The sequence below is a fragment of the Babylonia areolata genome, chromosome 31 (genome assembly GCF_041734735.1).
Source record: "Babylonia areolata isolate BAREFJ2019XMU chromosome 31, ASM4173473v1, whole genome shotgun sequence".
Taxonomy (NCBI): domain Eukaryota; kingdom Metazoa; phylum Mollusca; class Gastropoda; order Neogastropoda; family Buccinidae; genus Babylonia; species Babylonia areolata.
In genome coordinates this window covers 30,630,857-30,657,581 of record NC_134906.1, presented here as the reverse complement: position 1 = coordinate 30,657,581, position 26,725 = coordinate 30,630,857, and the positions used below count along the sequence as shown (strand labels likewise).

At 46.3% G+C, this 26,725-nt stretch overlaps 1 protein-coding gene across 4 annotated transcripts in view; it reads right to left on the bottom strand.

Annotated features, from left to right (window-relative positions):
- Nucleotides 1–26,725, bottom strand: part of LOC143276195 (transient receptor potential cation channel subfamily V member 5-like) — a 70,912-nt gene that overhangs the window by 3,367 nt on the left and 40,820 nt on the right. For all 4 annotated transcript variants that reach the window (XR_013053517.1, XM_076580635.1, XM_076580636.1 and 1 more), the window contains 7 exons: nucleotides 26,435–26,542; nucleotides 24,783–24,940; nucleotides 24,138–24,247; nucleotides 21,944–22,092; nucleotides 19,634–19,750; nucleotides 18,917–19,045; nucleotides 18,019–18,103 (listed from right to left, as the gene is read on the bottom strand). Coding sequence is in view for 3 of the 4 variants with exons in the window: in XM_076580635.1 (XP_076436750.1) it covers nucleotides 18,019–18,103; nucleotides 18,917–19,045; nucleotides 19,634–19,750; nucleotides 21,944–22,092; nucleotides 24,138–24,247; nucleotides 24,783–24,940; nucleotides 26,435–26,542 (856 nt within the window). In the remaining variant the exon portion in view is untranslated. The remainder of the gene's footprint in view (nucleotides 1–18,018; nucleotides 18,104–18,916; nucleotides 19,046–19,633; nucleotides 19,751–21,943; nucleotides 22,093–24,137; nucleotides 24,248–24,782; nucleotides 24,941–26,434; nucleotides 26,543–26,725) is intronic.

The window sequence follows — 26,725 nt, the reverse complement described above, 5'->3', positions numbered from 1 at the left end:
GGTATTGTCTGGACACAGCAGTTAGACATGTGGGGTATCTTACAGGTATTGTCTGGACACAGCAGTTAGACATGTGGGGTATCTTACAGGTATTGTCTGGTCACAGCAGTTAGACATGTTGGGTATCTTACAGGTATTGTCTGGACACAGCAGTTAGACATGTGGGGTATCTTACAGGTATTGCCTGGACACAGCAGTTAGACATGTGGGGTATCTTACAGGTATTGTCTGGACACAGCAGTTAGACATGTGGGGTATCTTACAGGTATTGCCTGGACACAGCAGTTAGACATGTTGGGTATCTTACAGGTATTGTCTGGACACAGCAGTTAGACATGTGGGGTATCTTACAGGTATTGTCTGGACACAGCAGTTAGACATGTTGGGTATCTTACAGGTATTGCCTGGACACAGCAGTTAGACATGTGGGGTATCTTACAGGTATTGTCTGGACACAGCAGTTAGACATGTGGGGTATCTTACAGGTATTGCCTGGACACAGCAGTTAGACATGTGGGGTATCTTACAGGTATTGCCTGGACACAGCAGTTAGACATGTTGGGTATCTTACAGGTATTGCCTGGACACAGCAGTTAGACATGTTGGGTATCTTACAGGTATTGTCTGGACACAGCAGTTAGACATGTGGGGTATCTTACAGGTATTGTCTGGACACAGCAGTTAGACATGTGGGGTATCTTACAGGTATTGTCTGGTCACAGCAGTGGGTATCTTACAGGTATTGTCTGGACACAGCAGTTAGACATGTGGGGTATCTTACAGGTATTGTCTGGTCACAGCAGTGGGTATCTTACAGGTATTGTCTGGACACAGCAGTTAGACATGTGGGGTATCTTACAGGTATTGTCTGGACACAGCAGTTAGACATGTGGGGTATCTTACAGGTATTGTCTGGTCACAGCAGTTAGACATGTGGGGTATCTTACAGGTATTGTCTGGACACAGCAGTTAGACATGTGGGGTATCTTACAGGTATTGTCTGGACACAGCAGTTAGACATGTGGGGTATCTTACAGGTATTGTCTGGTCACAGCAGTTAGACATGTGGGGTATCTTACAGGTATTGTCTGGACACAGCAGTTAGACATGTGGGGTATCTTACAGGTATTGTCTGGTCACAGCAGTGGGTATCTTACAGGTATTGCCTGGACACAGCAGTTAGACATGTGGGGTATCTTACAGGTATTGTCTGGTCACAGCAGTTAGACATGTGGGGTATCTTACAGGTATTGTCTGGACACAGCAGTGGGTATCTTACAGGTATTGTCTGGACACAGCAGTTAGACATGTGGGGTATCTTACAGGTATTGTCTGGACACAGCAGTTAGACATGTGGGGTATCTTACAGGTATTGTCTGGACACAGCAGTGGGTATCTTACAGGTATTGTCTGGTCACAGCAGTTAGACATGTGGGGTATCTTACAGGTATTGTCTGGTCACAGCAGTTAGACATGTGGGGTATCTTACAGGTATTGCCTGGACACAGCAGTTAGACATGTGGGGTATCTTACAGGTATTGTCTGGACACAGCAGTTAGACATGTGGGGTATCTTACAGGTATTGTCTGGACACAGCAGTGGGTATCTTACAGGTATTGTCTGGACACAGCAGTTAGACATGTGGGGTATCTTACAGGTATTGTCTGGACACAGCAGTTAGACATGTGGGGTATCTTACAGGTATTGTCTGGACACAGCAGTTAGACATGTGGGGTATCTTACAGGTATTGTCTGGACACAGCAGTTAGACATGTGGGGTATCTTACAGGTATTGTCTGGACACAGCAGTGGGTATCTTACAGGTATTGTCTGGACACAGCAGTTAGACATGTGGGGTATATTACAGGTATTGTCTGGACACAGCAGTTAGACATGTAGGGTATCTTACAGGTATTGTCTGGTCACAGCAGTGGGTATCTTACAGGTATTGTCTGGACACAGCAGTTAGACATGTGGGGTATCTTACAGGTATTGTCTGGTCACAGCAGTGGGTATCTTACAGGTATTGTCTGGACACAGCAGTTAGACATGTGGGGTATCTTACAGGTATTGTCTGGACACAGCAGTTAGACATGTGGGGTATCTTACAGGTATTGTCTGGTCACAGCAGTGGGTATCTTACAGGTATTGTCTGGACACAGCAGTTAGACATGTGGGGTATCTTACAGGTATTGTCTGGACACAGCAGTTAGACATGTGGGGTATCTTACAGGTATTGTCTGGACACAGCAGTTAGACATGTGGGGTATCTTACAGGTATTGCCTGGTCACAGCAGTTAGACATGTGGGGTATCTTACAGGTATTGTCTGGACACAGCAGTTAGACATGTGGGGTATCTTACAGGTATTGCCTGGACACAGCAGTTAGACATGTTGGGTATCTTACAGGTATTGTCTGGTCACAGCAGTTAGACATGTGGGGTATCTTACAGGTATTGTCTGGTCACAGCAGTTAGACATGTGGGGTATCTTACAGGTATTGTCTGGACACAGCAGTTAGACATGTGGGGTATCTTACAGGTATTGTCTGGTCACAGCAGTTAGACATGTGGGGTATCTTACAGGTATTGTCTGGACACAACAGTTAGACATGTGGGGTATCTTACAGGTATTGTCTGGACACAGCAGTTAAGACATGTGGGGTATCTTACAGGTATTGTCTGGACACAGCAGTTAGACATGTGGGGTATCTTACAGGTATTGCCTGGACACAGCAGTTAGACATGTTGGGTATCTTACAGGTATTGTCTGGTCACAGCAGTTAGACATGTGGGGTATCTTACAGGTATTGTCTGGTCACAGCAGTTAGACATGTGGGGTATCTTACAGGTATTGTCTGGTCACAGCAGTTAGACATGTGGGGTATCTTACAGGTATTGTCTGGACACAGCAGTTAGACATGTGGGGTATCTTACAGGTATTGTCTGGTCACAGCAGTGGGTATCTTACAGGTATTGTCTGGACACAGCAGTTAGACATGTGGGGTATCTTACAGGTATTGTCTGGACACAGCAGTGGGTATCTTACAGGTATTGTCTGGTCACAGCAGTTAGACATGTGGGGTATCTTACAGGTATTGTCTGGACAGCAGTAGACAGTGGGTATCTTACAGGTATTGTCTGGACACAGCAGTTAGACATGTGGGGTATCTTACAGGTATTGTCTGGACACAGCAGTTAGACATGTGGGGTATCTTACAGGTATTGTCTGGACACAGCAGTGGGTATCTTACAGGTATTGTCTGGACACAGCAGTTAGACATGTGGGGTATCTTACAGGTATTGTCTGGTCACAGCAGTTAGACATGTGGGGTATCTTACAGGTATTGTCTGGACACAGCAGTTAGACATGTGGGGTATCTTACAGGTATTGTCTGGTAACAGCAGTTAGACATGTGGGGTATCTTACAGGTATTGTCTGGTCACAGCAGTGGGTATCTTACAGGTATTGTCTGGACACAGCAGTTAGACATGTGGGGTATCTTACAGGTATTGTCTGGACACAGCAGTTAGACATGTGGGGTATCTTACAGGTATTGTCTGGTAACAGCAGTTAGACATGTGGGGTATCTTACAGGTATTGTCTGGTCACAGCAGTGGGTATCTTACAGGTATTGTCTGGACACAGCAGTTAGACATGTGGGGTATCTTACAGGTATTGTCTGGACACAGCAGTTAGACATGTGGGGTATCTTACAGGTATTGTCTGGTCACAGCAGTTAGACATGTGGGGTATCTTACAGGTATTGTCTGGACACAGCAGTTAGACATGTGGGGTATCTTACAGGTATTGTCTGGTCACAGCAGTTAGACATGTGGGGTATCTTACAGGTATTGCCTGGTCACAGCAGTTAGACATGTGGGGTATCTTACAGGTATTGTCTGGACACAGCAGTTAGACATGTGGGGTATCTTACAGGTATTGTCTGGTCACAGCAGTTAGACATGTGGGGTATCTTACAGGTATTGTCTGGACACAGCAGTGGGTATCTTACAGGTATTGTCTGGACACAGCAGTTAGACATGTGGGGTATCTTACAGGTATTGTCTGGACACAGCAGTTAGACATGTGGGGTATCTTACAGGTATTGTCTGGACACAGCAGTTAGACATGTGGGGTATCTTACAGGTATTGTCTGGACACAGCAGTTAGACATGTGGGGTATCTTACAGGTATTGTCTGGTCACAGCAGTTAGACATGTGGGGTATCTTACAGGTATTGTCTGGACACAGCAGTTAGACATGTGGGGTATCTTACAGGTATTGTCTGGACACAGCAGTGGGTATCTTACAGGTATTGTCTGGACACAGCAGTTAGACATGTGGGGTATCTTACAGGTATTGTCTGGACACAGCAGTTAGACATGTGGGGTATCTTACAGGTATTGTCTGGTCACAGCAGTTAGACATGTGGGGTATCTTACAGGTATTGTCTGGTCACAGCAGTGGGTATCTTACAGGTATTGTCTGGACACAGCAGTTAGACATGTGGGGTATCTTACAGGTATTGCCTGGACACAGCAGTTAGACATGTGGGGTATCTTACAGGTATTGTCTGGACACAGCAGTTAGACATGTGGGGTATCTTACAGGTATTGTCTGGACACAGCAGTTAGACATGTGGGGTATCTTACAGGTATTGTCTGGTCACAGCAGTTAGACATGTGGGGTATCTTACAGGTATTGTCTGGTCACAGCAGTTAGACATGTGGGGTATCTTACAGGTATTGTCTGGTCACAGCAGTTAGACATGTGGGGTATCTTACAGGTATTGTCTGGACACAGCAGTTAGACATGTGGGGTATCTTACAGGTATTGTCTGGTCACAGCAGTTAGACATGTGGGGTATCTTACAGGTATTGTCTGGTCACAGCAGTGGGTATCTTACAGGTATTGTCTGGACACAGCAGTGGGTATCTTACAGGTATTGTCTGGACACAGCAGTTAGACATGTGGGGTATCTTACAGGTATTGTCTGGACACAGCAGTTAGACATGTAGGGGTATCTTACAGGTATTGTCTGGACACAGCAGTTAGACATGTGGGGTATCTTACAGGTATTGTCTGGACACAGCAGTTAGACATGTGGGGTATCTTACAGGTATTGCCTGGACACAGCAGTTAGACATGTGGGGTATCTTACAGGTATTGTCTGGTCACAGCAGTTAGACATGTTGGGTATCTTACAGGTATTGTCTGGACACAGCAGTTAGACATGTGGGGTATCTTACAGGTATTGTCTGGACACAGCAGTTAGACATGTGGGGTATCTTACAGGTATTGTCTGGACACAGCAGTTAGACATGTGGGGTATCTTACAGGTATTGTCTGGTCACAGCAGTTAGACATGTTGGGTATCTTACAGGTATTGCCTGGACACAGCAGTTAGACATGTGGGGTATCTTACAGGTATTGTCTGGACACAGCAGTTAGACATGTGGGGTATCTTACAGGTATTGTCTGGTCACAGCAGTTAGACATGTTGGGTATCTTACAGGTATTGTCTGGACACAGCAGTTAGACATGTGGGGTATCTTACAGGTATTGTCTGGTCACAGCAGTTAGACATGTGGGGTATCTTACAGGTATTGTCTGGACACAGCAGTTAGACATGTGGGGTATCTTACAGGTATTGTCTGGTCACAGCAGTTAGACATGTGGGGTATCTTACAGGTATTGTCTGGACACAGCAGTTAGACATGTGGGGTATCTTACAGGTATTGTCTGGTCACAGCAGTTAGACATGTGGGGTATCTTACAGGTATTGTCTGGACACAGCAGTTAGACATGTGGGGTATCTTACAGGTATTGTCTGGTCACAGCAGTTAGACATGTGGGGTATCTTACAGGTATTGTCTGGACACAGCAGTTAGACATGTGGGGGTATCTTACAGGTATTGCCTGGACACAGCAGTTAGACATGTGGGGTATCTTACAGGTATTGTCTGGACACAGCAGTTAGACATGTGGGGTATCTTACAGGTATTGTCTGGTCACAGCAGTTAGACATGTGGGGTATCTTACAGGTATTGTCTGGTCACAGCAGTTAGACATGTGGGGTATCTTACAGGTATTGTCTGGTCACAGCAGTTAGACATGTGGGGTATCTTACAGGTATTGTCTGGTCACAGCAGTGGGTATCTTACAGGTATTGTCTGGACACAGCAGTGGGTATCTTACAGGTATTGTCTGGACACAGCAGTTAGACATGTGGGGTATCTTACAGGTATTGTCTGGACACAGCAGTTAGACATGTGGGGTATCTTACAGGTATTGTCTGGTCACAGCAGTGGGTATCTTACAGGTATTGTCTGGTCACAGCAGTGGGTATCTTACAGGTATTGTCTGGTCACAGCAGTTAGACATGTGGGGTATCTTACAGGTATTGTCTGGTCACAGCAGTGGGTATCTTACAGGTATTGTCTGGACACAGCAGTGGGTATCTTACAGGTATTGTCTGGACACAGCAGTTAGACATGTGGGGTATCTTACAGGTATTGTCTGGACACAGCAGTTAGACATGTGGGGTATCTTACAGGTATTGTCTGGTCACAGCAGTGGGTATCTTACAGGTATTGTCTGGTCACAGCAGTGGGTATCTTACAGGTATTGTCTGGACACAGCAGTTAGACATGTGGGGTATCTTACAGGTATTGCCTGGACACAGCAGTTAGACATGTGGGGTATCTTACAGGTATTGTCTGGACACAGCAGTTAGACATGTGGGGTATCTTACAGGTATTGTCTGGACACAGCAGTTAGACATGTGGGGTATCTTACAGGTATTGTCTGGTCACAGCAGTTAGACATGTGGGGTATCTTACAGGTATTGTCTGGTCACAGCAGTTAGACATGTGGGGTATCTTACAGGTATTGTCTGGTCACAGCAGTTAGACATGTGGGGTATCTTACAGGTATTGTCTGGACACAGCAGTTAGACATGTGGGGTATCTTACAGGTATTGTCTGGTCACAGCAGTGGGTATCTTACAGGTATTGTCTGGTCACAGCAGTGGGTATCTTACAGGTATTGTCTGGACACAGCAGTGGGTATCTTACAGGTATTGTCTGGACACAGCAGTGGGTATCTTACAGGTATTGTCTGGACACAGCAGTTAGACATGTGGGGTATCTTACAGGTATTGCCTGGACACAGCAGTTAGACATGTGGGGTATCTTACAGGTATTGTCTGGACACAGCAGACATGTGGGGTATCTTACAGGTATTGTCTGGTCACAGCAGTTAGACATGTGGGCTATCTTACAGGTATTGTCTGGTCACAGCAGTGGGTATCTTACAGGTATTGTCTGGACACAGCAGTTAGACATGTGGGGTATCTTACAGGTATTGTCTGGACACAGCAGTTAGACATGTGGGGTATCTTACAGGTATTGTCTGGACACAGCAGTTAGACATGTGGGGTATCTTACAGGTATTGTCTGGACACAGCAGTTAGACATGTGGGGTATCTTACAGGTATTGTCTGGACACAGCAGTTAGACATGTGGGGTATCTTACAGGTATTGTCTGGTCACAGCAGTTAGACATGTGGGGTATCTTACAGGTATTGCCTGGTCACAGCAGTTAGACATGTGGGGTATCTTACAGGTATTGTCTGGACACAGCAGTTAGACATGTGGGGTATCTTACAGGTATTGTCTGGTCACAGCAGTTAGACATGTGGGGTATCTTACAGGTATTGTCTGGACACAGCAGTGGGTATCTTACAGGTATTGTCTGGACACAGCAGTTAGACATGTGGGGTATCTTACAGGTATTGTCTGGACACAGCAGTTAGACATGTGGGGTATCTTACAGGTATTGCCTGGACACAGCAGTTAGACATGTGGGGTATCTTACAGGTATTGTCTGGACACAGCAGTTAGACATGTGGGGTATCTTACAGGTATTGTCTGGTCACAGCAGTTAGACATGTGGGGTATCTTACAGGTATTGTCTGGTCACAGCAGTGGGTATCTTACAGGTATTGTCTGGACACAGCAGTGGGTATCTTACAGGTATTGTCTGGACACAGCAGTTAGACATGTGGGGTATCTTACAGGTATTGTCTGGACACAGCAGTTAGACATGTGGGGTATCTTACAGGTATTGTCTGGTCACAGCAGTGGGTATCTTACAGGTATTGTCTGGTCACAGCAGTGGGTATCTTACAGGTATTGTCTGGACACAGCAGTTAGACATGTGGGGTATCTTACAGGTATTGCCTGGACACAGCAGTTAGACATGTGGGGTATCTTACAGGTATTGTCTGGACACAGCAGTTAGACATGTGGGGTATCTTACAGGTATTGTCTGGACACAGCAGTTAGACATGTGGGGTATCTTACAGGTATTGTCTGGTCACAGCAGTTAGACATGTGGGGTATCTTACAGGTATTGTCTGGTCACAGCAGTTAGACATGTGGGGTATCTTACAGGTATTGTCTGGTCACAGCAGTTAGACATGTGGGGTATCTTACAGGTATTGTCTGGACACAGCAGTTAGACATGTGGGGTATCTTACAGGTATTGTCTGGTCACAGCAGTTAGACATGTGGGGTATCTTACAGGTATTGTCTGGTCACAGCAGTGGGTATCTTACAGGTATTGTCTGGACACAGCAGTGGGTATCTTACAGGTATTGTCTGGACACAGCAGTTAGACATGTGGGGTATCTTACAGGTATTGTCTGGACACAGCAGTTAGACATGTAGGGTATCTTACAGGTATTGTCTGGACACAGCAGTTAGACATGTGGGGTATCTTACAGGTATTGTCTGGACACAGCAGTTAGACATGTGGGGTATCTTACAGGTATTGCCTGGACACAGCAGTTAGACATGTGGGGTATCTTACAGGTATTGTCTGGTCACAGCAGTTAGACATGTTGGGTATCTTACAGGTATTGTCTGGACACAGCAGTTAGACATGTGGGGTATCTTACAGGTATTGTCTGGACACAGCAGTTAGACATGTGGGGTATCTTACAGGTATTGTCTGGACACAGCAGTTAGACATGTGGGGTATCTTACAGGTATTGTCTGGTCACAGCAGTTAGACATGTTGGGTATCTTACAGGTATTGCCTGGACACAGCAGTTAGACATGTGGGGTATCTTACAGGTATTGTCTGGACACAGCAGTTAGACATGTGGGGTATCTTACAGGTATTGTCTGGTCACAGCAGTTAGACATGTTGGGTATCTTACAGGTATTGTCTGGACACAGCAGTTAGACATGTGGGGTATCTTACAGGTATTGTCTGGTCACAGCAGTTAGACATGTGGGGTATCTTACAGGTATTGTCTGGACACAGCAGTTAGACATGTGGGGTATCTTACAGGTATTGTCTGGTCACAGCAGTTAGACATGTGGGGTATCTTACAGGTATTGTCTGGACACAGCAGTTAGACATGTGGGGTATCTTACAGGTATTGTCTGGTCACAGCAGTTAGACATGTGGGGTATCTTACAGGTATTGTCTGGACACAGCAGTTAGACATGTGGGGTATCTTACAGGTATTGTCTGGTCACAGCAGTTAGACATGTGGGGTATCTTACAGGTATTGTCTGGACACAGCAGTTAGACATGTGGGGGTATCTTACAGGTATTGCCTGGACACAGCAGTTAGACATGTGGGGTATCTTACAGGTATTGTCTGGACACAGCAGTTAGACATGTGGGGTATCTTACAGGTATTGTCTGGTCACAGCAGTTAGACATGTGGGGTATCTTACAGGTATTGTCTGGTCACAGCAGTTAGACATGTGGGGTATCTTACAGGTATTGTCTGGTCACAGCAGTTAGACATGTGGGGTATCTTACAGGTATTGTCTGGTCACAGCAGTGGGTATCTTACAGGTATTGTCTGGACACAGCAGTGGGTATCTTACAGGTATTGTCTGGACACAGCAGTTAGACATGTGGGGTATCTTACAGGTATTGTCTGGACACAGCAGTTAGACATGTGGGGTATCTTACAGGTATTGTCTGGTCACAGCAGTGGGTATCTTACAGGTATTGTCTGGTCACAGCAGTGGGTATCTTACAGGTATTGTCTGGTCACAGCAGTTAGACATGTGGGGTATCTTACAGGTATTGTCTGGTCACAGCAGTGGGTATCTTACAGGTATTGTCTGGACACAGCAGTGGGTATCTTACAGGTATTGTCTGGACACAGCAGTTAGACATGTGGGGTATCTTACAGGTATTGTCTGGACACAGCAGTTAGACATGTGGGGTATCTTACAGGTATTGTCTGGTCACAGCAGTGGGTATCTTACAGGTATTGTCTGGTCACAGCAGTGGGTATCTTACAGGTATTGTCTGGACACAGCAGTTAGACATGTGGGGTATCTTACAGGTATTGCCTGGACACAGCAGTTAGACATGTGGGGTATCTTACAGGTATTGTCTGGACACAGCAGTTAGACATGTGGGGTATCTTACAGGTATTGTCTGGACACAGCAGTTAGACATGTGGGGTATCTTACAGGTATTGTCTGGTCACAGCAGTTAGACATGTGGGGTATCTTACAGGTATTGTCTGGTCACAGCAGTTAGACATGTGGGGTATCTTACAGGTATTGTCTGGTCACAGCAGTTAGACATGTGGGGTATCTTACAGGTATTGTCTGGACACAGCAGTTAGACATGTGGGGTATCTTACAGGTATTGTCTGGTCACAGCAGTGGGTATCTTACAGGTATTGTCTGGTCACAGCAGTGGGTATCTTACAGGTATTGTCTGGACACAGCAGTGGGTATCTTACAGGTATTGTCTGGACACAGCAGTGGGTATCTTACAGGTATTGTCTGGACACAGCAGTTAGACATGTGGGGTATCTTACAGGTATTGCCTGGACACAGCAGTTAGACATGTGGGGTATCTTACAGGTATTGTCTGGACACAGCAGACATGTGGGGTATCTTACAGGTATTGTCTGGTCACAGCAGTTAGACATGTGGGCTATCTTACAGGTATTGTCTGGTCACAGCAGTGGGTATCTTACAGGTATTGTCTGGACACAGCAGTTAGACATGTGGGGTATCTTACAGGTATTGTCTGGACACAGCAGTTAGACATGTTGGGTATCTTACAGGTATTGTCTGGACACAGCAGTTAGACATGTGGGGTATCTTACAGGTATTGCCTGGACACAGCAGTGGGTATCTTACAGGTATTGTCTGGACACGGCAGTTAGACATGTGGGGTATCTTACAGGTATTGTCTGGACACAGCAGTTAGACATGTGGGGTATCTTACAGGTATTGTCTGGACACAGCAGTTAGACATGTGGGGTATCTTACAGGTATTGTCTGGACACAGCAGTTAGACATGTGGGGTATCTTACAGGTATTGTCTGGACACAGCAGTTAGACATGTGGGGTATCTTACAGGTATTGTCTGGACACAGCAGTTAGACATGTGGGGTATCTTACAGGTATTGTCTGGTCACAGGAGTTAGACATGTGGGGTATCTTACAGGTATTGTCTGGACACAGCAGTTAGACATGTGGGGTATCTTACAGGTATTGCCTGGACACAGCAGTGGGTATCTTACAGGTATTGTCTGGACACGGCAGTTAGACATGTGGGGTATCTTACAGGTATTGTCTGGACACAGCAGTTAGACATGTGGGGTATCTTACAGGTATTGTCTGGACACAGCAGTTAGACATGTGGGGTATCTTACAGGTATTGTCTGGACACAGCAGTTAGACATGTGGGGTATCTTACAGGTATTGTCTGGACACAGCAGTTAGACATGTGGGGTATCTTACAGGTATTGTCTGGACACAGCAGTTAGACATGTGGGGTATCTTACAGGTATTGTCTGGACACAGCAGTGGGTATCTTACAGGTATTGTCTGGACACAGCAGTTAGACATGTGGGGTATCTTACAGGTATTGTCTGGTCACAGCAGTTAGACATGTGGGGTATCTTACAGGTATTGTCTGGACACAGCAGTGGGTATCTTACAGGTATTGTCTGGACACAGCAGTTAGACATGTGGGGTATCTTACAGGTATTGTCTGGACACAGCAGTTAGACATGTGGGGTATCTTACAGGTATTGTCTGGACACAGCAGTTAGACATGTGGGGTATCTTACAGGTATTGTCTGGACACAGCAGTTAGACATGTGGGGTATCTTACAGGTATTGTCTGGTCACAGCAGTTAGACATGTGGGGTATCTTACAGGTATTGCCTGGTCACAGCAGTTAGACATGTGGGGTATCTTACAGGTATTGTCTGGACACAGCAGTTAGACATGTGGGGTATCTTACAGGTATTGTCTGGTCACAGCAGTTAGACATGTGGGGTATCTTACAGGTATTGTCTGGACACAGCAGTGGGTATCTTACAGGTATTGTCTGGACACAGCAGTTAGACATGTGGGGTATCTTACAGGTATTGTCTGGACACAGCAGTTAGACATGTGGGGTATCTTACAGGTATTGCCTGGACACAGCAGTTAGACATGTGGGGTATCTTACAGGTATTGTCTGGACACAGCAGTTAGACATGTGGGGTATCTTACAGGTATTGTCTGGACACAGCAGTTAGACATGTGGGGTATCTTACAGGTATTGTCTGGTCACAGCAGTTAGACATGTGGGGTATCTTACAGGTATTGTCTGGTCACAGCAGTGGGTATCTTACAGGTATTGTCTGGACACAGCAGTGGGTATCTTACAGGTATTGTCTGGACACAGCAGTTAGACATGTGGGGTATCTTACAGGTATTGTCTGGACACAGCAGTTAGACATGTGGGGTATCTTACAGGTATTGTCTGGTCACAGCAGTGGGTATCTTACAGGTATTGTCTGGTCACAGCAGTGGGTATCTTACAGGTATTGTCTGGACACAGCAGTTAGACATGTGGGGTATCTTACAGGTATTGCCTGGACACAGCAGTTAGACATGTGGGGTATCTTACAGGTATTGTCTGGACACAGCAGTTAGACATGTGGGGTATCTTACAGGTATTGTCTGGACACAGCAGTTAGACATGTGGGGTATCTTACAGGTATTGTCTGGTCACAGCAGTTAGACATGTGGGGTATCTTACAGGTATTGTCTGGTCACAGCAGTTAGACATGTGGGGTATCTTACAGGTATTGTCTGGTCACAGCAGTTAGACATGTGGGGTATCTTACAGGTATTGTCTGGACACAGCAGTTAGACATGTGGGGTATCTTACAGGTATTGCCTGGACACAGCAGTTAGACATGTGGGGTATCTTACAGGTATTGTCTGGTCAGAGCAGTGGGTATCTTACAGGTATTGTCTGGTCACAGCAGTGGGTATCTTACAGGTATTGTCTGGTCACAGCAGTGGGTATCTTACAGGTATTGTCTGGACACAGCAGTGGGTATCTTACAGGTATTGTCTGGACACAGCAGTGGGTATCTTACAGGTATTGTCTGGACACAGCAGTTAGACATGTGGGGTATCTTACAGGTATTGCCTGGACACAGCAGTTAGACATGTGGGGTATCTTACAGGTATTGTCTGGACACAGCAGTTAGACATGTGGGGTATCTTACAGGTATTGTCTGGACACAGCAGTTAGACATGTGGGGTATCTTACAGGTATTGCCTGGACACAGCAGTTAGACATGTGGGGTATGTTACAGGTATTGTCTGGTCACAGCAGTTAGACATGTGGGCTATCTTACAGGTATTGTCTGGTCACAGCAGTGGGTATCTTACAGGTATTGTCTGGACACAGCAGTTAGACATGTGGGGTATCTTACAGGTATTGTCTGGACACAGCAGTTAGACATGTTGGGTATCTTACAGGTATTGTCTGGTCACAGCAGTGGGTATCTTACAGGTATTGTCTGGACACAGCAGTTAGACATGTGGGGTATCTTACAGGTATTGCCTGGACACAGCAGTGGGTATCTTACAGGTATTGTCTGGACACGGCAGTTAGACATGTGGGGTATCTTACAGGTATTGTCTGGACACAGCAGTTAGACATGTGGGGTATCTTACAGGTATTGCCTGGACACAGCAGTGGGTATCTTACAGGTATTGTCTGGACACGGCAGTTAGACATGTGGGGTATCTTACAGGTATTGTCTGGACACAGCAGTTAGACATGTGGGGTATCTTACAGGTATTGTCTGGTCACAGCAGTTAGACATGTGGGGTATCTTACAGGTATTGTCTGGTCACGGCAGTTAGACATGTGGGGTATCTTACAGGTATTGTCTGGACACGGCAGTTAGACATGTGGGGTATCTTACAGGTATTGTCTGGTCACAGCAGTTAGACATGTGGGGTATCTTACAGGTATTGTCTGGACACAGCAGTTAGACATGTGGGGTATCTTACAGGTATTGTCTGGACACAGCAGTTAGACATGTGGGGTATCTTACAGGTATTGTCTGGACACAGCAGTTAGACATGTGGGGTATCTTACAGGTATTGTCTGGACACAGCAGTGGGTATCTTACAGGTATTGTCTGGACACAGCAGTTAGACATGTGGGGTATCTTACAGGTATTGTCTGGTCACAGCAGTGGGTATCTTACAGGTATTGTCTGGTCACAGCAGTTAGACATGTGGGGTATCTTACAGGTATTGTCTGGACACAGCAGTTAGACATGTGGGGTATCTTACAGGTATTGTCTGGACACAGCAGTTAGACATGTGGGGTATCTTACAGGTATTGTCTGGACACAGCAGTTAGACATGTGGGGTATCTTACAGGTATTGTCTGGTCACAGCAGTTAGACATGTGGGGTATCTTACAGGTATTGCCTGGTCACAGCAGTTAGACATGTGGGGTATCTTACAGGTATTGTCTGGACACAGCAGTTAGACATGTGGGGTATCTTACAGGTATTGTCTGGTCACAGCAGTTAGACATGTGGGGTATCTTACAGGTATTGTCTGGACACAGCAGACATGTGGGGTATCTTACAGGTATTGTCTGGACACAGCAGTTAGACATGTGGGGTATCTTACAGGTATTGTCTGGTCACAGCAGTTAGACATGTTGGGTATCTTACAGGTATTGTCTGGACACAGCAGTTAGACATGTGGGGTATCTTACAGGTATTGTCTGGACACAGCAGTGGGTATCTTACAGGTATTGTCTGGACACAGCAGTTAGACATGTGGGGTATCTTACAGGTATTGTCTGGACACAGCAGTTAGACATGTGGGGTATCTTACAGGTATTGTCTGGACACAGCAGTGGGTATCTTACAGGTATTGTCTGGACACAGCAGTTAGACATGTGGGGTATCTTACAGGTATTGTCTGGTCACAGCAGTTAGACATGTGGGGTATCTTACAGGTATTGTCTGGACACAGCAGTTAGACATGTGGGGTATCTTACAGGTATTGTCTGGTCACAGCAGTGGGTATCTTACAGGTATTGTCTGGACACAGCAGTTAGACATGTGGGGTATCTTACAGGTATTGTCTGGACACAGCAGTTAGACATGTGGGGTATCTTACAGGTATTGTCTGGACACAGCAGTGGGTATCTTACAGGTATTGTCTGGACACAGCAGTTAGACATGTGGGGTATCTTACAGGTATTGTCTGGTCACAGCAGTTAGACATGTGGGGTATCTTACAGGTATTGTCTGGACACAGCAGTTAGACATGTGGGGTATCTTACAGGTATTGTCTGGACACAGCAGTTAGACATGTTGGGTATCTTACAGGTATTGCCTGGACACAGCAGTTAGACATGTGGGGTATCTTACAGGTATTGTCTGGTCACAGCAGTTAGACATGTGGGGTATCTTACAGGTATTGTCTGGACACAGCAGTGGGTATCTTACAGGTATTGTCTGGACACGGCAGTTAGACATGTGGGGTATCTTACAGGTATTGTCTGGACACAGCAGTTAGACATGTGGGGTATCTTACAGGTATTGTCTGGACACAGCAGTTAGACATGTGGGGTATCTTACAGGTATTGTCTGGACACAGCAGTTAGACATGTGGGGTATCTTACAGGTATTGTCTGGACACAGCAGTTAGACATGTGGGGTATCTTACAGGTATTGTCTGGACACAGCAGTGGGTATCTTACAGGTATTGTCTGGACACAGCAGTGGGTATCTTACAGGTATTGCCTGGTCACAGCAGAGTACTAAACAGGTGCCATGTTAAGACAGCAGTTCAATTTTCGTGGACTTCAATGAATATAAAAAAAACCGATGAGAGATATGATCAATAAAGAAGAAAACTGAAATGCAAAACAAAACAAAGAAAACCGAAATGCAAAACAAAACCACAGACACACACACGCCTCACACACACACACACACACACCCTCACACACACACACACGCCTCACACACACACACACGCCTCACACACACAGAGCGAACCTAAAGACTGACAGTATATCATTGACTCGTATTGTACCTAAACACATTCACCTTACAGAAAATTACAAAGCGTGCCTACAGGCGTGCGTGCGCAATTTCGTGTGCGTGTGCGTGCGTGCGTGCTTGCGTGTGTGTGTGTGTGTGTGTGCGTGTGCGTGTTCGTGCATGAAAATATGTTCATGAATTAGAAAACAAATGCTGTCTGTATGTTGCAACCCTGTTCAGTTGTGTCTGCATTACGGGGAGGGGGTCGGAGAAGGGGGGGGGGGCATGTAAACACTAAGACTGTTCACTGTGTATTTTGGTGATTAAAAGGTCGGAGTCACACACACACACACACAAACATACACACACACACACGCACAAACATATACACAGATACACATACACACACACACACGCCACACACACATTCTCTTCCAGAGGGAAAGGTACCAAAAGCTAAAAACAAAATGGAAACATGACGAAAACAGAATCACAGCATGTACTTGACAGAGTGTGATTTCTTTAATATATGAGTCAGAACTAAATAAAACCCAGTGTAAATCAACCAATAAAGCCAAGCAAACCAAACAACAACACAATCAACATCAGTCCCATCCAAATATTGACAGAAACGAATATTCCCAAAACGACTGAAACAAGATGATAATTCCAGTATGACATGCACGATCAAACCAATCATTGTATGCTGTTGGCTGACTAAAAGCCATCCCCAAAGCCCAGAGAGAGTCGTCATGTCCTGAAATATCCTGTTTCAAAAAGCACCAGCAGATATCATCAGTGTGTCTTACACAATCATTATCATCATGACAACTTTTTGCACAATTATGCATCCCTTGTGTCAATATTTTTCTCCAAATAGAAAATTAAACATGTCAGCAGGATTGAAAAGTTATCAAAAACCAAAAAACCAATCACGATTCTCAAAGCAAATATTACCTGGCTGTTTACAGATTTCAAACACACACACACACACACACACACACACACACACACACACACAGAGTCCGTCGGTCTCTCTCTCTCTCACACACATACGCAAGCACACACACACACACATGCACGCACGCGCGCATGCACACATACACACACACACAGAGTTTTTCTTTCTCCCTCTTTCACTCACAGTCTCAGTCTCACACACACACACGAACACACGCACACGCGCGCGCACACACGCACACACACGCGCGCGTGCACAAAGAAACACAGATACACACCGACACACCCACACAGACACGCACGCACGCACGCACTAACGCGCACACACATACATGCACACACACACACACACACACGCACACACACACACGCACACACATACACACACGCACGCACCCACACGCACACACACGCGCGCGTGCACAAAGAAACACAGATACACACCGACACACCCACACAGACACGCACGCACGCACGCACTAACGCGCACACACATACATGCACACACACACACACACACACACGCACACACACACACGCACACACATACACACACGCACGCACCCACACGCACACCCACACGCCCACACCCCCACAGGGAAGGAAGCCAGTTTTCCATCATATGTTCTGTCTGCCCTCGCGAACGAGGTGTGTGAAAATTGTCCGGGCGTTTTTCTTACGTAGGGCGTTTTTCCTCCTGGCCAGAGTCCTCTGCTGGATCTTGTTCTGGGCCCTCAACCTCTCCATCTCCTCCTTCTCCTCGGCCTGCCGCGCCACACACCCACAGGCATCAGTATACGTCTTCAGGCTCTACGTGTGTGTCAAAGTGATTGGTCATCATGCATAATGCAACGTCAATCCAAAATTAAGTTGTTTTTTCAATGTCCGGGAACTGAGATTCAAAACAACAACAAACCAAACCAACCAGCCAACCAACCCCCCCCAACCCCCCAAAAACAACAACAACAAACCAAACCAACCAGCCAACCAACCCCCCCCAACCCCCCAAAAACAACAACAACAAACCAAACCAACCAGACTACCCCCCCCCCAAAAAAAAAACAACAACAAACCAAACCAACCAGACAACCAACCCCCCCCCCAACCCCCCAAAAACAACAACAACAAACCAAACCAACCAGACAACCAACCAACCCCCCCCCCCCCCCGACCCCCCCAAAACAACAAACCAAACCAACCAGACAACCAACCCCCCCCCCCAAAAAAAAAAAACAACAACAACAAACCAAACCAACCAGACAACCAACCCCCCCCCCCAACCCCCAAAAAACAACAAACCAAACCAACCAGACAACCAACCCCCCACCCCGGAGCCCCCCCAAAACAACCACCACCACCACCACCACCAGCAGAATGACAACAGACAACACGCACTATGAACACAGCAGTATCAGTCCTTGATGTTTTCAACAGAATACAAAGTCTCCACCCACGTCTTCCAGCTGTCACAGACATTCACAGTCATGCGTAGGCACACACACGCACACACATATGCACCGTACACGTACACAAACACCAAACACACGCACGCACACACACACACACACACACACTGACCGTCTGATACCAGCGGAGGACAAACACCCGGCCCTTTCCCCCTGCAGCCGGCTGTGTGTACTTGGTCTGTTCTGCCGTGCGTTTGTCTGGAGTCACCGTCAGCTCTATCATCAGCACTATCTTGGCCCACTGTACATACAGACAGTGTTATTACATTATACAGTGTTGTGTTGTGTTGTGTTGTGTTGTGTTGTGCTGTGCTGTGTTGTGCTGTGCTGTGTTGTGCTGTGTTGTGCTGTGCTGTGCTGTGCTGTGCTGTGCTGTGCTGTGTTGTGCTGTGCTGTGTTGTACTGTGCTGTGCTGTGCTGTGCTGTGCTGTGCTGTGCTGTGCTGTGTGTGGTCTGTTCTGCCGTGTGTTTGTCTGGAGTCACCGTCAGCTCTATCATCAGCACTATCTTGGCCCACTGTGCATAGTGACATTTTTGTTATTGTTGTTGTTACATTGTACAATGTGCTGTGTTGTGTTATGCTGTGCTGTGCTGTGTTATGCTGTGCTGTGCTGTGTTATGCTGTGCTGTGCTACGCTGTGCTGTGTTATATTGTGCTGTGCTGTGTCATGCTGTGCTGTGCTGTGTCATGCTGTGCTGTGAACCAGCACTGACCTGTCTGAACCAGTACTGACCTGTCTGAACCACCACTATCCTGTCTGAACCAGTACTGACCTGTCTGAACCAGTACTGACCTGTCTGAACCAGTACTGTGTGAACCAGTACTGACCTGTCTGAACCACTCTTTCTGGGTGTGGGTGACCAGTTCATACGTGTTTCCCATCATGGCGATCAGCATGTTGACCAACAGCAGGGTGACCATGATCATGTACACCACAAACATCACCTGTCAAACACACCAACATCACCTGTCACCAACATCACCTGTCACCAACATCACCTGTCAAACACACCAACATCACCAACATCACCTGTCACCAACATCACCTGTCACCAACATCACCTGTCAAACACACCAACATCACCTGTCACAAACATCACCTGTCAAACACACCAACATCACCTGTCACCAACATCACCTGTCACAAACACCAACATCACCAACATCACCTGTCACCAACATCACCTGTCACCAACATCACCTGTCACCAACATCACCTGTCAAATACACCAATATCACCTGTCACAAACATCACCTGTCAAACACACCAACATCACCTGTCACAAACATCACCTGTCACAAACATCACCTGTCACAAACACCAACATCACCTGTCAAACACACCAACATCACCTGTCACAAACATCACCTGTCACAAACACCAACATCACCAACATCACCTGTCAAACACACCAACATCACCTGCCACCAACATCACCTGTCACAAACATCACCTGTCACAAACACCAACATCACCAACATCACCTGTCAAACGCACCAACATCACCTGTCACCAACATCACCTGTCATAAACATCACCTGTCACAAAGACCAACATCACCAACATCACCTGTCAAACACACCAACATCACCTGTCACAAACATCACCTGTCAAACACACCAACATCACCTGTCACAAACATCACCTGTCACATACATCACCTGTCAAACACACCAACATCACCTGTCACAAACATCACCTGTCAAACACACCAACATCACCTGTCACAAACATCACCTGTCACATACATCACCTGTCAAACACACCAACACCACCTGTCACAAACATCACCTGTCACAAACACCAACACCACCTGTCACCAACATCACCTGTCACAAACACCAACATCACCTGTCACCAACACCAACATCACCTGTCACCAACATCACCTGTCACCAACATCACCTGTCACCAACACCAACATCACCTGTCACCAACACCAACATCACCTGTCACCAACATCATCTGTCACAAACACCAACATCACCTGTAAAACACACCAACATCACCTGTCACCAACACCAACATCACCTGTCACCAACATCACCTGTCACAACATCACCTGTCACCAACATCACCTGTCACCAACACCACCTGTCACAAACATCACCTGTCAAGAACGATAGCAATGATGGCCACCTGAGATGTTTTCTGTCTGTCTGTCAGCTGGTCACCCTTTTTCCATGGCTGGGTTGTGCGATGTACAGCACAAAGTTTGCTTGGCTGCAAGAACGTTCAGAACTTGACACTGGTTCATGACACCAGCTCCACAGACTTCAGAAGCTTTCAACAACCCACCAGTAAACCATGGCCACATTAAACCCCAGTGTTTCAGCACATACTATAGTCAGTGAAGCTTTCAACAGTCCACCAGTAAATCGTCACCACATTAAACCCCTGTGTTTCACCACATACTATAGTCAGTGAAGCTTTCAACAGTCCACCAGTAAATCGTCACCACATTAAACCCCTGTGTTTCACCACATACTATAGTCAGTGAAGCTTTCAACAACCCACCAGTAAACCATGGCCACATCAAACCTCTGTGTTTCATCACATACTATAGTCAGTGAAGCTTTCAACAACCCACCAGTAAACCATGGCCACATCAAACCTCTGTGTTTTACCACATACTATAGTCAGTGAAGCTTTCAACAACCCACCAGTAAACCATGGCCACATCAAACCTCTGTGTTTCATCACATACTATAGTCAGTGAAGCTTTCAACAACCCACCAGTAAACCATGGCCACATTAAACCCCTGTGTTTCACCACATACTATAGTCAGTGAAGCCTTCAACAACCCACCAGTAAACCATGGCCACATTAAACCCCTGTGTTTTACCACATACTATAGTCAGTGAAGCTTTCAACAACCCACCAGTAAACCATGGCCACATTAAACCCCTGTGTTTCACCACATACTATAGTCAGTGAAGCTTTCAACAACCCACCAGTAAACCATGGCCACATTAAACCCCTGTGTTTCACCACATACTATAGTCAGTGAAGCTTTCAACAACCCACCAGTAAACCATCACCACATTAAACCTCAGTATTTCACCACATACAATGACAGGTAATTTCTTCAACACCCCAGAAGTGAAGCAGCATTACCCCCATGATTCAGCAGTACCTTGGTCAGCTGCATGAAGGGCGAGGACAGCTCATCGAAGAGGGCGTACAGGTCGTCGAAGTCTCCCACGGACATGGAGATGAGGCCGATGGGGGAGTCCCACCACGACGAGAACACGTCGCTCCTCCCGCGGAAAGCGATGAAGAACGCTGCAACATCACAGGCCTGGGCGTCAGGGGGTGGCGGGGGGTGGTGTTGTCGTCATCGTCATCGTCATCATCATCACCACCACAATCATCATCATCATCACCACCACCACCACGATCATCACCACCACCACGATCATCACCACCATAATCATCACCATCACCATGATCATCACCACCATAATCATCATGACCACGATAATCATCACCATCTTCATTATCACCACCATAATCATCACCATCATCACCACAATCATCATCATCATAGGACGGAGAGTATCAGTGATATAAAGAAATGAAGGAAGGAGAGGCGGGGAGAGAGAGAGAGAGAGAGAGAGAGAGAGAGAGAGAGACAGACAGACAGACAGACAGACAGACAGACAGACAGACAAAGACATAAAGAGACAGAGAGAGAGAAGGTTTGGAGAGAGAAGTGAAAGAGAAGACAGAGAGGCAGACAGACAGATATGAAGATCCACAGACAGACTGAAAGACATAGAGAAAGCAGAAAGACGAAACAGGTTGCAACCCCTACGCCCCCCCCCCCCCCCCACCACGATGACAACATGACAATCACCTTGATCATCAGACTACACCAATGGAAAACGATGACAACATGACAATCACCTTGATCATCAGACTACACCAATGGAAAATGATGACAACATGACAATCACCTTGATCATCAGACTACACCAATGGAAAATGATGACAACATGACAATCACCTTGATCATCAGACTACACCAATGGAAAACGATGACAACATGACAATCACCTTGATCATCAGACTACACCAATGGAAAACGATGACAACATGACAATCACCTTGATCATCAGACTACACCAATGGAAAATGATGACAACATGACAATCACCTTGATCATCAGACTACACCAATGGAAAACGATGACAACATGACAATCACCTTGATCATCAGACTACACCAATGGAAAATGACAACATGACAATCACCTTGATCATCAGACTACACCAATGGAAAATGATGACAACATGACAATCACCTTGATCATCAGACTACACCAATGGAAAACGATGACATGACAATCACCTTGATCATCAGACTACACCAATGGAAAATGATGACAACATGACAATCACCTTGATCATCAGACTACACCAATGGAAAACGATGACATGACAATCACCTTGATCATCAGACTACACCAATGGAAAATGATGACAACATGACAATCACCTTGATCATCAGACTATCCCAATGGAAAACGATGACATGACAATCACCTTGATCATCAGACTACACCAATGGAAAACGATGACAACATGACAATCACCTTGATCATCAGACTACACCAATGGAAAATGATGACAACATGACAATCACCTTGATCATCAGACTACACCAATGGAAAACGATGACAACATGACAATCACCTTGATCATCAGACTACACCAATGGAAAACGATGACAACATGACAATCACCTTGATCATCAGACTACACCAATGGAAAACGATGACAACATGACAATCACCTTGATCATCAGACTACACCAATGGAAAATGATGACAACATGACAATCACCTTGATCATCAGACTACACCAATGGAAAACGATGACAACATGACAATCACCTTGATCATCAGACTACACCAATGGAAAACGATGACAACATGACAATCACCTTGATCATCAGACTACACCAATGGAAAATGACAACATGACAATCACCTTGATCATCAGACTACACCAATGGAAAATGATAACATGACAATCACCTTGATCATCAGACTACACCAATGGAAAACGATGACAACATGACAATCACCTTGATCATCAGACTACACCAATGGAAAACGATGACAACATGACAATCACCTTGATCATCAGACTATCCCAATGGAAAACGATGACAACATGACAATCACCTTGATCATCAGACTACACCAATGGAAAACGATGACATGACAATCACCTTGGTCATCAGACTACACCAATGGAAAATGATGACAACATGACAATCACCTTGACTACACCAATGGAAAATGATGACAACATGACAATCACCTTGCGAGAATCCGATGACAAAGATGGAGTAGATGATGACGAAGCGAAGCAGGTCACCCCGGATCATTTTGTAGATCATGACGACGAACGGTCCCACTGTGCGTACACCGCTGTGGATTGTAGCGTTGATGTTATTGTTTGTCATAGTGTTGATATTATTGTATCGTTCGTCATAGTGTTGATATTACTGAATTGTTCGTCATAGTGTTTTTGCATCTGTGTGTGTGTGTGTGTGTGTGTGTGTGTGTGTGTGTGTGTGTGTGTGTGTGTGTGTGAGAGAGAGAGAGAGAGAGAGAGAGAGAGAGAGAGAACAAAGGAAATTTTATGTTTCCAGTGTATTGAGATAAGCATAATGACAACGATTCTTTTCACCCAACTCTGGGGCACAAAATGAAAAAAAATGAATAAAAAAAAAAGATAGAAAAAGAAACGCACAAAAATAAATAGACAATTCATATTAGAAGAGAGGAAGTGAGAGAGAGAGAGAGGGGGGGGGGGGAGGGAGAGGGGAGAGAGAACCCCTCTGTGTGCAAGGTGTGTGTGTCTGCGTTTTCATTCACAGAACTAACTATAAAACCTTCCTATCAACCCCCAACATCTGGGGCAGAAAACTGAACGACAGAAATAGTAAGGGGGATAACTGACCGGCAGAAGAAGAGGAAGTAGGGGGCGGTGCAGAGGATAGCCAGCACTCCCATGATGTCCTCGTACTGGTGAGCGCAGAAGGCTCTTCCCGGCAGCATCAGCACCACGAACACCGTGGACAGCAGCAGCAAGGCCTTGGCTGGGGCGTGGCTGGCACACTGTCACACAGCACAGCACGGCACGTGATGCACGCTTCACAACACAGCACGGCACGTGATGCACGCTTCACAACACAGCACGGCACGTGATGCACGCTTCACAACACACAGCACGGCACGTGACACACGCTTCACAACACAGCACGGCACGTGATGCACGCTTCACAACACACAGCACGGAACGTGACACACGCTTCACAACACACAGCACGGCACGTGATGCACGCTTCACAACACAGCACGGCACGTGATGCACGCTTCACAACACGGCACGTGACACACGCTTCACAACACACAGCACGGCACGTGATGCACGCTTCACAACACACAGCACGGAACGTGATGCACGCTTCACAACACACAGCACTTGAGAGACAACAACAAGGACTCTTCGTGGGGTTACAGGAATACGTTTCATGGGTCACTCACACAGCTGAAGCAAAGTGTGGAACTCATTTGACATTGTGCTTACAGTCAGTTACGATGGCCACACCACACTACTGCCTCAGCTGAAGGAAAATACATCACCAGAATGTAAATATTTGAAAATACTATGTGCTGCTTTGTACTGACCACAGTGACAGTGTACACACCACCACAGTACACACCACAGTGACAGTGTACACACCACAGTGACAGTGTACGCACCACAGTACACACCACAGTGACAGTGTACACACCACAGTACACACCACAGTGACAGTGTACACACCACAGTACAAACCACAGCGACAGTGTACACACCACAGTACACACCACAGTGACAGTGTACACAGTGTACACACCACAGTGACAGCGTACAGACCAGACCACAGTGACAGTGTACACACCACAGTGACAGTGTACACACCACAGTGACAGTGTACACACCATGGTGACAGTGTACAGACCACGGTGACAGTGTACTGACCACGGTGACAGCGTACAGACCACGGTGACAGCGTACAGACCAGAGAGAGTGTACAGACCAAAGTGACAGTGTACAGACCACAGTGACAGTGTACAGACCACAGTGACAGCATACTGACCACAGTGACAGTGTATTGACCACAGTGACAGTGTACACACCACAGTGACAGTGTACAGACCACCGTGACAGTGTACACACCACAGTGACAGTGTATTGACCACAGTGACAGTGTACACACCACAGTGACAGTGTACAGACCACAGTGACAGTGTACAGACCACCGTGACAGTGTACAGACCAAAGTGACAGTGTACAGACCACCGTGACAGTGTACAGACCACCGTGACAGTGTACACACCACAGTGACAGTGTATTGACCACCGTGACAGTGTACAGACCACAGTGACAGTGTACAGACCACAGTGACAGTGTACAGACCAGAGTGACAGTGTACAGACCAGAGTGACAGCATACTGACCAGAGTGACAGTGTACACACCACAGTGACAGCATACTGACCACAGTGACAGTGTACAGACCACAGTGTACAGACCAGAGAGAGTGTACAGACCACAGTGTACAGACCAGAGTGGAGAAGAAGACACGGAATCCCTGATGCTGGATCTCCTTCAGGGCCAACAGCAGATAGAACACAGCTCCCACCATCACCCCCACCTCCATCACCAGTCTGGCCTGGCACACACACACACACACACACACACACACACACCACACACATTACACACACACACACACACGAGAAATGCACCATTAGAAGAATGGAGTGGCACGGCGTTGCTCTACATCAGTTTATTGAAGTGTGTTTTCAGGGAAGATGTGAATGAATGAAGTGTGTTTTCAGGGAAGATGTGAATG